This window comes from Arachis duranensis, chromosome 9 (genome assembly GCF_000817695.3).
Source record: "Arachis duranensis cultivar V14167 chromosome 9, aradu.V14167.gnm2.J7QH, whole genome shotgun sequence".
NCBI classification, from domain to species: domain Eukaryota; kingdom Viridiplantae; phylum Streptophyta; class Magnoliopsida; order Fabales; family Fabaceae; genus Arachis; species Arachis duranensis.
In genome coordinates, this window is record NC_029780.3 from 105,541,463 (window position 1) to 105,556,220 (window position 14,758).

At 34.0% G+C, this 14,758-nt stretch overlaps 2 protein-coding genes and 1 pseudogene across 2 annotated transcripts; 2 read left to right on the forward strand and 1 right to left on the reverse strand.

Annotated features, from left to right (window-relative positions):
• The first annotated feature begins 4,926 nt into the window (after positions 1–4,926).
• On the forward strand, positions 4,927–7,035 carry LOC107466611 (uncharacterized). The gene is made up of 3 exons (XM_016085605.3): positions 4,927–5,681; positions 5,994–6,112; positions 6,936–7,035. Exons 1-3 carry the CDS (start codon positions 5,007–5,009, stop codon positions 7,033–7,035), a joined length of 894 nt encoding a protein of 297 aa, XP_015941091.1. The 5' UTR covers positions 4,927–5,006.
• Positions 7,036–7,627: 592 nt separating this feature from the next.
• On the reverse strand, positions 7,628–11,028 carry LOC107466659 (uncharacterized). Its single transcript, XM_016085661.3, has 4 exons — positions 10,410–11,028; positions 8,550–9,776; positions 8,393–8,469; positions 7,628–8,088 (listed from the first exon to the last, which is right to left on the reverse strand). Exons 1-4 carry the CDS (start codon positions 10,839–10,841, stop codon positions 7,806–7,808), a joined length of 2,019 nt encoding a protein of 672 aa, XP_015941147.1. The 5' UTR covers positions 10,842–11,028; the 3' UTR covers positions 7,628–7,805.
• A 147-nt stretch (positions 11,029–11,175) lies between these two features.
• LOC107466670 (probable histone H2B.3) lies at positions 11,176–11,735 on the forward strand (annotated as a pseudogene).
• Positions 11,736–14,758: the final 3,023 nt, after the last annotated feature.

Here is a 14,758-nt window from a genome sequence, read left to right on the forward strand (position 1 = left end):
ACTTATCAAGATAAGAAACAAGAGCTCTTTGAAAGAGAAAATCGGTTGAATTATTTACAGTTTTCTGAAATAAATCAAAGAGCATTTGAAGCTCTAAAAATAATCTATGACAAATTGAAAGGAGAAGTTGAAGAGTTAGAAAAATTAATAGAATCTCTAGAAAATAGTAATGAATCGATGATAGAATTTGCAGAAATTCTAAGATAACTAATGAAGTATACAAAGATTGAAAGACCAGAAAATAAAATAAAAAGAAAAAGGGCGAAAAAATTAAAAAGTAAAATAAAGGAGTATGAAAGAGAATTAAATAATCTTCAGTTCGAAATTAATGACCTTATAATAAAAAGGATAGAAATAAGAATAAATATAAACAAGTTGGAGCTAAACTTAAAAAATTTATAAATGCCTGGAACACCATATTATGACCTAAAAGAATTAAAGCTATTAAAAGAAAAAATGGAGAATAATATTATGACCTAAAAGAATTAAAGCTGTTAAAAGAAAAAATGGAGAATGAAATTGAAAAATTAAACAGACATTTAGAAACAGGAGAAAGTGTAGAAATAAAAGAAGTTATTGAGGATTTGAGAAGTTATATTAAAGAAAAAGACAAACAGATAAAAGATTTTATATACAATAATCCATGCAAAAAGGAATATTATAAACTAAAACAAGATTGAAAAGTTATAAACTGGTAAAAATGGTCAATACTTTCAAAGAAAAATTTGAAGAGCTAATAGAAATTTCGAAAAAGAAATTAAAAGAAAAAATCGAAATTAAAAATTTTTGGTATCAGAGCCAAGTTAACGATTAAGGGTAACACTTTTTCTTTAAGCAACACTTTTAGTGACACGCTTTCAGTTACCAAATGTCCACAATTAATTGGTAACCTTCTTTGTAGTCACCATAGGTACAATAAGATAGGAAAGTTTTCAAATGATCCATTTACTTTGACTGGCATTTTTTTGTTCCATGTCCCAGTACCGTATAGATATATAATAAAAGATGTTGATGGTGCAGATTGATTGGAATTATTATGGGCTAGAAACATAAAAGAATGGTGTAAGGTGTTTTTTAAACCTGTGGGTGACCTGGAAAGCAGCAGGGGTATTGACGTTTTTGGTAGGTGTCCCGTGTTGTCAATTTAAAAAGCCACAGCTGCGAACTCGGCTCACATGTGTAGTTATTGGAGTGAGTTGGCTATTTCTGGACTAAAAGGCATGGGCCTTTGAATTTTTTTGACAAGTATGGAGATTGATTGGGCTATGTAAGGTTTAAGTATTCATGGTTATATCATTAGTAATGGTTTGGAGCAAAGAAACCCTATGCATTATAACGCACCGTCACTCCCTTACGGAGTCACCTGTTCATCCAACCCCCATTCTTGACTAAGAAAGCAACCATGCGAATCCTACATTGTTTTCCTCCAAAGGCAGAAACAGCAAGTTGTTGTTCCAGGAACGTATGGACGGTGAAAGTTGATGACCTACTCAACAGACGGTACGGGCAGTGACATATAAACTCCCCCCACCCCAAGGAGCGGGGGTTGTTTCGTCTTCAGCTGCTGCCAGGAAAAATACAGCAAGAAGGCAGCCACTGACTTTGGGAACCGTGACGAACAAGGTCGACGACGTTCACGCGGAAGGAGTTTCTGCCAAGCTTGAGCGACAAACGGATCCTCCCGGCGTGAGGAGTCAGCAATGAGGACAACACATCCAGGAAACCAAGTCAGATACGGCCGGTGGCAACTTAACCCGAGAGGATGACATCGTAGGAAGCCCTAGTGTAGGCGCGCTTCCCGTCTTCGGGCTGGCATTTCAAGGAAGGGGAGATGGGGGGCGAGTGTTGAACAGAGCTAGTTACAGTGACGCTGAGGAAGAGCTAGGCGAAAGCTCCGATACATGGGACGAAAGGCGAGAAGATAGGCTTCTAAACCGGAGAAGGCACCGGTATAGGAGCTGCGGCAGCAGTTTCGGGAAGGAGGATACAACACTATCATTATTCCAACATAACCAACAATGACACAAAGGCCCATAATAAAAAAAAGGAAAAGGCTAGTTGTACAATACTAATCGGCCTTTAATTAAATTTAAATAATATTTAATTATTCTTTTATTGTAACATGTTCCTATTTTATAGATACATATCTATAATTAGATTTTAATTTAAATTTTAAAATCCACCCACTTCATTGGTGGTTAGGGTGACTTTGTTTTACTTTCGTAACTTCACATAATAGATACAGTTTTTTAAATTCCTTATTGTACGGGACATTCACACGCATTACTGAATCCGCTGAATTCTCCATCTCGTCTTCATTGATGAAGACTATCACCACCTTCCAGCTGAAGTACTCTCTCATTTTGTATTAGTGAGGATCTGTTTTACGAATATTTAGTGATGAATAGTCGAATATAATTATATTCACAAACTAAAATATTTTCAATTGTAGTTTCTTTTTTAATTGTAAAATATCTAAAATTATTAAGTTATACAAAAAATATTTTTAAAACACATCCAAAATCATAAATTTAAAATTTAAATTTAAACATTAAAAAAATAATTGTAACACATTTAAAATTATGAAATTATACAGAAAATATTTTTGAAACACATCCAAAATCATAAATCTAAAATCTAAATTTAAATATTAAAAAATAATTGTAACACATCTAAAATTATTAAGTTATACAGAAAATATTTTTAAAACACATCCAAAATCATAAATCTAAAATTTAAATTTAAAAATTAAAAAATAATTGTAACACATCTAAAATTATGAAGTTATACAGAAAATATTTTTGAAATACATCCAAAATTATAAATCTAAAATCTAAATTTAAACATTAAAAAATAATTATAACACATCTAAAATTATGAAGTTATACAAAAAATATTTTTAAAACACTTTCAAAATACAGAAATTGCACATACAAAAATAATTTAACATTGCAATATATATGAAAATCTCTTTAGGCCATTTTATTCGATTTTTTATTTCAAAAAAATCAAAATTTATATAGAATAATAAAAAAAAGTAATGGTGTCAGAGACCCATCCAAACCTTAGGTAAGTTTTCGGCGTGGACGAATGGTGACGAGGAGGAGAAAGGCGGTGACGAAGATGAGTATTGACGAAGGAGAATGTGGCGTTGTGAATGAGCGCCGAGAAGGAGGAAGACAGCGTCGAGTGTTTTGACATGGGACAAATGTGACTTCTCTGCTTCTTTGAGTGTTTTGTACGGGTTTAATTAATAATTTGATGGTTTAAGGTTTATTTTATAATTTTAAAATCAAATTTTTGAATTTTGAATAATTTGATTTTTAGATATGTATTTAAATTATAATATATTAATAATTAAATATATTAAATTTGAAACAGAAATTTAAAATTTAAATTTCAAATTTTAGTTTTTTTTAGATTGTATTTTAAATGTGTATTTAATTTTAAAAAGACAGTAAATCTATTTATAATTTTTAGATATGTTTATTTTAATTTTTTTAAAATTATTATAATAAAAGGTTGAATATTGTACCATTTTTAAAGGATACCTAATTGAATTGATAAAAAAAAAACACTTCAAAAATTTAATACAAGCCCAAATCCACATAACTTTGCTCTAATCAGCACAACCGATGCACCTCTTAATTCAGCTAACTGAGCTGCAACTTTGCTTCATTGGCTTCATTGCCCCTGTGGTCATTTTGTACTTTATTCGAAGGACATTCACGATATTTCAGAACATACTACACGACAAAAATATTACCGGTCACCTACCCGTACATGGATCAGCAAAGTTCCAAAACAGTGAATGGATCATTTGAAAACTTTTCCAATAAGATAATAGATACTATAGAAGGCACCTTATTAAATTACTATATATATAAAATAAGATGTAATTTTTTTATACTTATTTAAATAAATAAATAAAATAACTATCCCACCTGGTCAAATTAGTTAAAAATGTAGTTTATTAAGATGAGAACACAACTTCTTGCAAAACAGTTATTTGGTAATAAAATACTAGTAAAACATATTGATTAACATTACAGATTTCTGAAGGGGTTAATTATCTCCAAGTTTAGGTTAATAAAACTTTACTAATAATTAATAAATGATTAGAAAGAGAAAATAAAATAAAAAAGAAATTTGGTGTTTAAGAATGAAGGACACACATACACCACAGGGTGAGGTTACTGTCTCTCTTTCTCTCTCTTCTGCCCCTAACTTTCTCTCTCTATCTCTATTTTGTGATTTTCTCTCTCCTCTGTAATAATTTATAAATTCTCACATCATACTCTCCTTTCATCTCTCTCTCTTTTTCCTTTTCTGCGTTTTCATTCATTCACTCATCTAATCATCTTCTTCCATCAATTTCTCTATTTCAATCTTATTTTCTCTAATTTCTTTTCCATTCTCACGCAATTCTAGGGTTTCTTTTTTCCCCTCTTTTCATCACACAATCGCGCAACACCCTCCCAGGTAACACCTACCCTCCCCTCATTCATATACCTTCTTCTGCTTCTACTGCTTTTCCATTCTGTACCCTAATTCCCCCTTCTCATTGATCCCAATTTTGTTTTCATAATTCAATTCGCGGTTTGATTGCCGTAAAGTTTGAGTTTTTTTTGTGCTATTTTTCTGGTTTTGTGTTTATTGTTATTTGTGTGTTTTGATTATGACTCGTATCGTTTATCAGGTGGCATGTGTGGGGCTTTGAATTTCGGTTTGATTAGGGAAGCCCCTTTTCTGTGTTCCCCCCATTTTCCACCCATGGGTGTGACTCTCAGATTGGGGTCACCGTTTTTCTTTTTCTTTTTTGTTTTTCTTTTTGGTTTTCGGGAGATTGAGATGGTGGTTTAGCAACTGGGTTGTATTTCTTACAGGCTTTCAGGAAATAGTTGTTTGTGTTCATTTATGCTTGGTGGGGGGGATCACAGTCCCCAACTTCTGGACAGGAGGGTGCCGTGGAGAGACCGAGCACTCAGGCATCTGCTATTCTGCAGATGTGGCGCGAATTGGAGGATGAGCATTTGTTGAACAGGGCTCGTGACAGGATGAGGGAAAGGTTGAGGCAACAGAGGGGTTCTGAGTCTAATACCAATGGATCCAGTACCATGTCTGATAGTCGAGGCAGTGAGAATCAAGGCAGTTTGGGGGATGCGAGTGAAAGCGAAAATGATTTTGGTACTTGGTCGCATGATCGGATTGAATCGCGGAATGCACGTGGGGATCATCTTGTCTCAAGCAGGGAGCAATCTCCTGATCTTGGCGAAGTCGAGAGGGAGAGAGTTAGACAGATTGTTCGAGGATGGATGGAAAGCGGTATTGGTGATCATTCATCGAATGTGAATCAGAGAAACAATAATGGTAGAGCAGAATGGCTTGGAGAAACAGAGCGTGAGAGGGTAAGAATTGTCAGGGAATGGGTGCAAATGACTAGCCAACAGAGAGGCTCACGTGGGAGCCGGAGGGATGCTAAAGTCGATCGAGCGCGCGATGTGGTTGCTGATCACGATGAAGGCCAGCCAGAGCATGTTCGGCGGGACATGTTGAGGCTGCGTGGAAGACAAGCTCTAGTTGATTTGCTTGTGAGGATAGAGAGGGAAAGGCAAAGAGAGCTGCAGGGATTGTTGGAGCACCGAGCTGTATCTGATTTTGCTCACCGCAACCGCATTCAGGTCTGTTGGGTACCCTGTCAGAATTCCTTTGCAATTCATGGTTCTTTTAGTCATGGTGTCCTCAATTAATCTTGAGTTGATTATGTAAGTCAGTCATACAAGAACTGTGATTTAATTCAAGGAGATAAAAACTTATATTATTGTGTGGATTTTAACTCTATAAAACTCATTTTATGTTGTGTTTGTGTTAATATGAATAATCTACATACATTTGTTTCTGTTGTGTGATACATCTGATCTGGACTGTTGCATTTCAATTCTTTGTATACTTCCTGTTGTAAATTGACTATTTACACGAGATGGTGTTTTCAGTCTTTGCTCAGAGGTAGATTCCTCCGAAATGAAAGAACTGTTGAAGATGAGAGACCTCCGTCTATGGCTGCAAGTGAATTAGTGCAGTTGAGACAACGACATACAGTCTCTGGTATAAGGTATGGAAATCAAACAACTTGATAATCTTTTTAAACCAGTGGGTGGGTGGCCTATTCTGCCTATTACTCATCTTGGAGCTTCTGCTTTAGAAATAAGACAAAAATTCAAAAGGTGATCTAGATGTATCTGTGTCTGCCAAGTGCTCAAGGCTTGTTAATTTCTATGCTAATTGTTGAGTTTTCTTTTAGTTGTATTTCTTATGATTTGCAAAATAAATAACTGTTATTTACAATGGTTGATTTTCATTCATTATATTTGTGTATGGCCACTGTTTATGGGCAATTTTTTTGCCACTTTAGCTTTTTCTTTATCAATGTTATTATAGGAAAGGTCATTCAGTTCTCTTTTTTTTTTTTAAATTTATTTCTTCTCTCTCTCTCTCTCTCTCTCTCTCTCTCTCTATATATATATATATATATATATCACACAAAGAATTGGATATTTTTCCTTCTGACATTGAATTACTATTCCGTTACTGGTTATTGTGGTAAGATGTTGTTATAATTTTTTTTCCATCAGTATCTAGTGTTTTCTTTAAATTTGCGCTGTGAAGTTCAACACACAAGGTTTTGTCTAGTGTGAGCTTGGCTCATTCTTTCTGCTGTACTACCCCCCACCACCGGGGGAAAAAAAACATTTTTTTGCCCAATTATTTCCTCCACAACCATGAACTATCATATACTAGGATAAGTGTTCTTATGTTCGGTATTATTTATTTATACAGAATACAAAATATGGTGATGAACTGATGATTGTTGACTACAAGTTCTAATGTTTGTTGCTAGTGATGGTTATGTCCTGACTTATCTAGTTGTAATTTAGGGAGGGGTTTCGTTCAAGATTAGAGAATATTGTTCTAGTCAAGCAAGTACCAATTCTGATAGTGCATCAAATAATCGTGATTAGCACTGTATTGAATTAAATTATATTATATTGAACAATAAAATCAAATACAATATAAATCATAATAAATTATAGATTTAACTACACTGTTACTCTTTATAATTTTACTAAATTTATAATTAAATCTCTATACTTTTTCTTTCAACTAAACTCTTATATTACTTTTAATTTTATAATTATGTCATTATCAATATAAAAAATATTAGAATTGACTATTTTTCTATAAATTAAAAATATCTATAATTAAAAATTTAATTAGATCTTTGATCATATATTTTTTTAAAAAAATATTTTATTAATTTTAACATTTTTAAATTAAAAAAATTTAATTACAAAATTAAAAGTAATATAAAATCTAATTGATAAAAAAAATAAAATAAAATTAATTATAAATTTAATACAATTATAAAAATTAACAGAATAATTAAATCTAAATTATATCAATGTTATCCTCTAAATCAGTATCATAAACGCCTTCTTTTAAGTTAATCCAATAGCTTGATCTAGTTGCTAGTTTACACAAATGTTTGCGCATACCTAGCGTCTAGAGCAGACAGTACCTAATTATTTGAATTTATGCCGCTTTTTTCTGAGGTGAACCGATATGCGAATTACGTACAACAAAACAAATGTGCACATTGGATAAAAGAGTTATCGTTGAGTTGTTAGACTCTTTGTGCCAAATTTAAAAGTTCACATCTGAAGGCAAGTTTTTTTTTTTTTCTCCTATTAATAGATCGCATATACATTAACATATTTTTACATGAAATCATCAATCAAATATAAACATCACTTCCAAATCTGACGCTTGGTAGACCTACCCATTTTCTGACTCTTACAAGACTTTCCATTCATGACTGCTTTCTTCTTAATTTTTCTTTGATCTATCATCTTTTCATGTCTCTGTTTCCGATATCGTGTGCGGTTATTCAACCAGCTGAAATAATCTTTTCCTGTAGTGCAGACAACGAAGTCCACAAGTTCATCATAATCATCGAGTTCTTTGGGATTTCCTAGTATGCAATCAAGGAAAGCTTCCCCATTGCAGGTGTAGTAGGTGGCAGAACCTGATCTGTAAAATATAAAGGCAGAAGGGACACTATCAGGTATCCTGCAGGAACCTTTTCACTTAAACAAAACTGTAATTACTTCATCAAGCAATTTATGAAGCTGGTTCAAACCTCAACAACTCATGAAAAGAATAACAATAGCACTAACTGAACAGTATTGACTCGAAGGCACTTTTTCTCTATCTTTTCATTTCAGCAACATTATAATTCATCGGACTAATTGCATGACATTTCCTTTTTCTTTTCAAAGACAAATGCCAACACCTAAAAGGCCAAACTCGATTACAATTTAGAAACAATGTGTACCTTAAATTTTCCTTTTGAATTCCAATGAACTGCTCTACAACTTTGTAGATAGATTCTTTATCTCCATATCCAACCCCCTGCAAATTCACCAACGATTTAAGAACAACATACAAACCAAACTTAATTCAAGAACAAGAGAACTGAAAGCACACTTCACCTCTTCAGTATTATTAGATTGGACTACAATGGAGTAAGATTTCAGTCGTTCATGCCTTAATGGATCTAAAGAAACTAAATCCCCTTCTTCAAAAGCAATGAGAGACATCAGTGCCATAATTACATATATACACCCCTTTGCCAACAAATGTAGCTCACTACTAAAACTTATATATAGCAAGCCAGAGAAATGCACAATCATCGATTTTGAGACACTGTGACTTGTTGTTTGTTGCATTTTCATCAAATCACACAAAAACGCTTGAAAGGGTAAGCAAAACTTTATTTCTTGAAAATGGCGAACATGGCTGATCAATGAACCATATTTCTCGTGGAGAGAGGTATTTTCCATGGTTTTCAAACAACCTGAAGCACCACTATTAATTAGACACTTAATCGCTTGCATCAACGAAACACCCATGAACTTCAATATGGATGCAAGAAGACATATATCTCTGGCACTGGTATTTTCCTTTACACAAAAACAATCTCTAGAAGGATATTGGGAGAAAGCTCGATGAATTAGGCCTTCCAAAATTGAGTCAGCCATGCCCCTGCATGAATCAGCAAATATGCCCTGCTTCCCTTTCATAAAAGCAATGCAATCGGCCAAAATGTTGGCTTTTGTTTTGGAGGATATTTTGCATGAATTATCTGACAGCAATAAGACTTGGTTTAATTTGCTATTTGTGACTTGCAGAATAGAAGATTGAAATGTTGGATGACGCTTCTTATGCTGGGACAAATCATAGCCACATTTCGATTTGGAGTAAAAATTATCAATTTGCAAATGAGTAATGTGCATAGAGTACAAAACAACAGCTTTTTGGAATCCAATTATGTACCAGTTAATATTAGGAGCCAAACTAGTGGAATCTAAGCCAGCATCAATGGCTTCAGAAACCAAGGAGATTACATGTGCCTGGAACATCTTTGGTGCAGAAGGCATAGTAGGGTCCATAAGCAATGATATGGCAGGTGCAGGGCTAAGTCCAGGAAATCGAGAATCCTTGTCACAATGCAAAAATAATCTACTGACAAAATTCTCAAAAGCATTCTCATTAGAAACTGACAGATTAAAATGGACAGCTATCACCAACAGAACACTTGCAAAATCATGATGCATGGAATTGTGCACAAAAAGCTTTTCACCCATGGAAGATACTGAATCGACAAGCATGAGATAGCTTCTTAAAGTTTGATGTCTTAGAAGCTCATCTGCAAAAACCTGAAATAACTTTCAAGTTTAGTTGGACATGAATCATAACATTTCTATACATGTTTGTGTTTGGAAGTTAATAAAACAGCTAATATATATAGAAAATATGACTACAAACCTCAAAAACTTGGATAGCTGTGACAAGAATATTGCATTTGCAACTACAACTAAAATTAATGGTAAGCAAATTGAAACTAAAACTTCATACAAACTGAAAGAAAATATTTTCAAAGCTGAATCTTGTTGCGCATCCACACCATGAGGCTGGTCATCAGAACAAATAAGCGCCAATGACAATATATAGAGAAGACTGCACTGAAGAAAAGATGTAGACACTTATCTATGCTGATTTGGTAATGTCAAAGGAAAATAATAGGCCTTCCACAAGAAAAGTGAACCAAAAACAGCTAGTCCAATTAAAACAAAAGTCTAAAACTTCATAAAACCTTCAGAGAAGCCACTAGAACTTTACGGTGAGTTATTCTAAGGGACAAAATATTGCTTTTACTACAGTCGAAACCGTATAGTTGAATCCATGCAACCAACTAAAGCTATCAAAAGAAAACGTACAAGCTCCACAAAACAATTTAAATTAATAACACAAAAGCAGAAGCTAGAAGCAGTTGCAGGTAGTAGCCTTGCCTCTAGCAGCGCACACAGAAACAGACGGCAAGAATCGGATAGTTCCACATCAGCACCTGAGACGAAGTTCCGGAAGCGCAGGCGGCAATTGGCGACGTGGACGGAGACGAAGGCGTGGAGTGCACGGTGGAGAAAACGCGTCTTGTCGACGAGGAACTTCTGGTCGGAGTGAAGGAGTGTCAGAGAAACCATGCAGCAGCGAAGAAGGATAGCAACATCTTCAACAAGCGGCCAAATCCGTGAATTCTGATCCGGATTCGGATCTGACCCGGCAGCGTGACGGTCATGGAAGAGAGGGAGGGCAGAGAAGAGAGTTCGGAATGCGGTGCCGAGATTTTCGAAGAGGATTTCGCAAAGAATGAGAAGGTCACTGTGGTTGAAGTTGGAATTGGATTTAGAGAAGGAGAGGTATAGGGTCTTAGGGTTTTCCATTCTTCATGAGAAGGAGTTTCTTTGGCTGAGTGAGTGAGAGACACAGAGAGCAGAGGTTTTGGGAATTTTGAAAGTGTTGTCCCCACGCGGGCGAAATATGAAAAGAAAATACAAACAAAAATCATAATTAAATAATTTTGAGTAAATAATTATTTTTTATTATCAAATAAAAGAATGTTAGGGACCACGTCATCGATCCGCGCACACCACAAACTAACCAATCACATTCCACCATCGACTCCTATATAAGCACCGTACTCCTCTTCCTCATTTCACCAAACGCAGGCACAAATTAACCCTCTATACCTTCGCACTCAAAAGTTTGTTTTTGTTACTCTCATTTTCAGCCATGGCAAAGGGCTAAAAGAAACCGGCGGAGAAGAAGCCAGCGGAGAAGGCACCGGCGGAGAAAACCAAGGCGGAGAAGAAGATCCCGAAGGACGCGTCCTCCGGCGAGAAGAAGAAGAAGAAGAAGGCGAAGAGCGTTGAGACCTACAAGATCTACATTTTCAAGGTTCTGAAGCAAGTTCATCCTGACATCGGAATCTCTAGCAAGGCCATGGGGATTATGAACAGCTTCATCAACGACATTTTCGAGAAGCTCGCTCAGGAATCTTCTAGACTCGCGAGGTATAACAAGAAACCAACCATTACGTCGAGGGAGATTCAAACCGCTGTGAGACTCGTGCTTCCTGGTGAGCTTGCCAAGCATGCGGTTTCGGAAGGGACTAAAGCTGTTACTAAGTTTACAAGTTCTTGATTTTGGAGAAAAATTTGGATTAGGGTTTGGATGGGCTGTAAAGGGATGAAAACGCATTTTGTGAAGTCGTTTTGGCTTGATTTGTTAGTCGGTGTTTTTTATCAATGGATATTAAGCTTATTCATTTTTCCCTATATTTCTTGTTTTTTTCTATACTTTGCACCCTTTTTTTTGTAACAACTTCAATTAGCTCGTTCATTTGTTCTGTCTATGATGAATTTAAAATGTTAATTGACACTTATGTAGTATGCTTTAGTATTTCCAAAAGCGTTTATCTAACACATAATGTTATTTTTAATTGAAGGGTTTTCATTAGAAAAATTTATTAAAGTTAGATTTTTAATTTATTTGTTATATATTTATTAACAAAATTTAAAGATATCATTCTAAACATCTGTGTTAGGCTTAGTTTGGTAAAGCTTAGTTTGGTAAAATTTTTACTTTTTACAAGTAGCTTATAAAAGTTAATTTTTAAAAGATGACTTTTTAAAAGTTGTAACATTTATGTTTGGTAAATAAAATCAAAAACAACTTTTAATAAACATAAGCAACATCAATTGTGTTTGGTAAAATAGTTTTTAAAATTAAAAAATATTATAATAGACATAAATGCAAATATTAAATTTGAAAATTAGTTAACATATGAGGTTATATTAGACTTTTAAATTTTGAAAAGCACAAGTCAACTTTGAAAAGCTCTATCTTAGGTGCTTTCAAAATACCCCGATCTTTTAAAAGCTGCAAGCACAAGCACATGATCTTTTTGATTTACCAAACACAAAATGAGAAATTTGAGCTTTTAAAAAGCATAAGCACATCTTCAAAAAATTTTACCAAACCAAGCCTTAATAAGTTAGCTAAATCTTATCTTATTTAAAATTTAATACGACTTAATTTTTTTTTTTTTGGGGTCATGGAATACGACTTAAATTGAAAAGGGCCATTCTTATTTCTTGGAGACATTTCTGCTTGTTTGTAACACTTTTATTTGTTAAACGTTGGCTTGTATCTTGGGCTAATGGCTGACAGCAGCGTTGGAAGAGTCTGGCCCAATGCTGGTTTCTATGGCAAAGCAAACCCGGTTGTATTTAATATTTTTGTTTTTGAAATGAAAGGAAAAATCAATTTTTGGATACATAATATTTTTTTTTTTTGGTCGAGGATACATAATATTTTGAAGATTGATAGTTGCAACTCAGTTAAATAATTTGTTGGGCCAATGGCCCATTCATGGAGAACGATTGTACTCTACTTAATATCGAGATTTGGGCTTCTGGCCTGATGGATACCCTGGTGCAAAAAAAAAAAAAATATCGAGATTTTCGAGTAACTAGATTATACCTTCGTTTTTAAAATTTAATTTTGATACACTAACTTGTAAAGTAATTTTATACATATATTTAATTATGTAATATCACATTAGTAAAAATTATTATTTTTCATATTGATCGTGTGAATGATCATTCAAAAAAACAGATATGATTGTGTAAAACGCTTTACACTATCAATGCATCAAAAGAGAAAGATGAGCAATTTCAAGACATCATTTCCTTCAATTGGTGAAAAATATCTCCGACAATATCTTACATTATAGTTTCTTCTTTATTGTATCGTGAAATTTTTATTGAAAGAAAACGAATATTAGTGTGGACAATACTAAATTTTCTGCACGTTTAGACTTCAATTTATTTTTTTTAGGGAAGGGATAAAGGAATAAGTGCTCCAATTCCTTTCACAACAAGAAGATGAAGATGGTTACTCTAATAGCCTAAGAGCAATTGATTGAAGAAATTTTGTTTTACCATTATGAATTAGTCACCAAAATTTTGCATCAACTATGCCTCTATCATTCAAGGAGTCATAATCATCAAAGACACCTCTAGCATCAGAAAAGCTTACAAATTTAATGTTTACTTTTCTCCTCTCTTCTTCGTTAAAAAAATACCTCTTCAAACATTTAACTCTCTCATTAGTGATCTCAATATCTTGATGAGGAGAAACTCGTGTAAGATCTTCTCTCAACTATTGATGGCTATAATACCTATATAATTAGTGGTTAAGAAGAAATTAGTAATAACTCAATTATCTTTACTTATAAATAAAAGTTATAATTATAAATTATAAATGTGAAGGGTTAGGTTACCTTGCGTTCAATGAATGTGCTAAATAATGAAAGGGTATACTATTTTTTGTCCATCTTTAAACAAATATTGAGTGCACAACATTATAGAAGAATGATGATTCTTATTCATTTTTTCTTTCATAGAGATATATAGCACTTTTCACATTTTTTATAATTAGACCCCACATCTCATTAATCAAATGAAGAGTAGGTGCATCCATGTCTGTACTTCTTAAAACATTATAAATAGAATTTGTAAAAGCAAGAATATAATCAATTTTTTACCACCAATTTTCACTCAATTTTTTCTGTAACAAACTCACCTTTGCCAATATTATCTTCCTTGTATGAAGACCACTTTTTACTTATAACCATCTCTTTGAGTCCTTACTTTAACAACTTAAATCTTTTGAGCATCACAGTAGTGGAGGCAAATCGAGTAAGAACAACATTAAAATTTGTGTTTAAAAGAGAGAGTGAAACTGTGAAATTAAGACTGGGAGACAGAAATTAGAAAATTCCAATATTATGTTTGGTGTAAAAGTGGATGTCTCAATATCCTATTTGGTTTGAGATTGAAATTGAGAATAAAATATTTGAAATTACAAATTTACCCCTAAATTTAAAATAAAACCCTAACCCAAATCTTGTTTCAATTTTCATCCCCTTTTTCTTGAGTTCTAACCGAGAAGTTAAGGAATCATCTGGTCAATCTTGCCACCGGTAGCAGCGCCAGTGATCTTGTCAAGCAAGGTGCGCCGTAGTGTCTCTGACGCTTGTCAATCACGCCGCTAGTTACTCGTGAGGGTTGGGTTGTTGTGCCGTTCCTCGCCTCTACGTCTGCCTCACCACCGCCACCGCCATCTCTATTCTGCTCTGTGCTTTTCCTCGGAGCTGTGCCTCTGCTCTCCTTCTTTCACTCTTTATCGTCGCCGTTCTACTTAGGTAGGTACAAAACCTTGTTATTTTTCCTTATTTGCTAATTAATTTTTTTGAAGATTAAAGTTGATAATTTGATATAGCATTTGTTGAGTT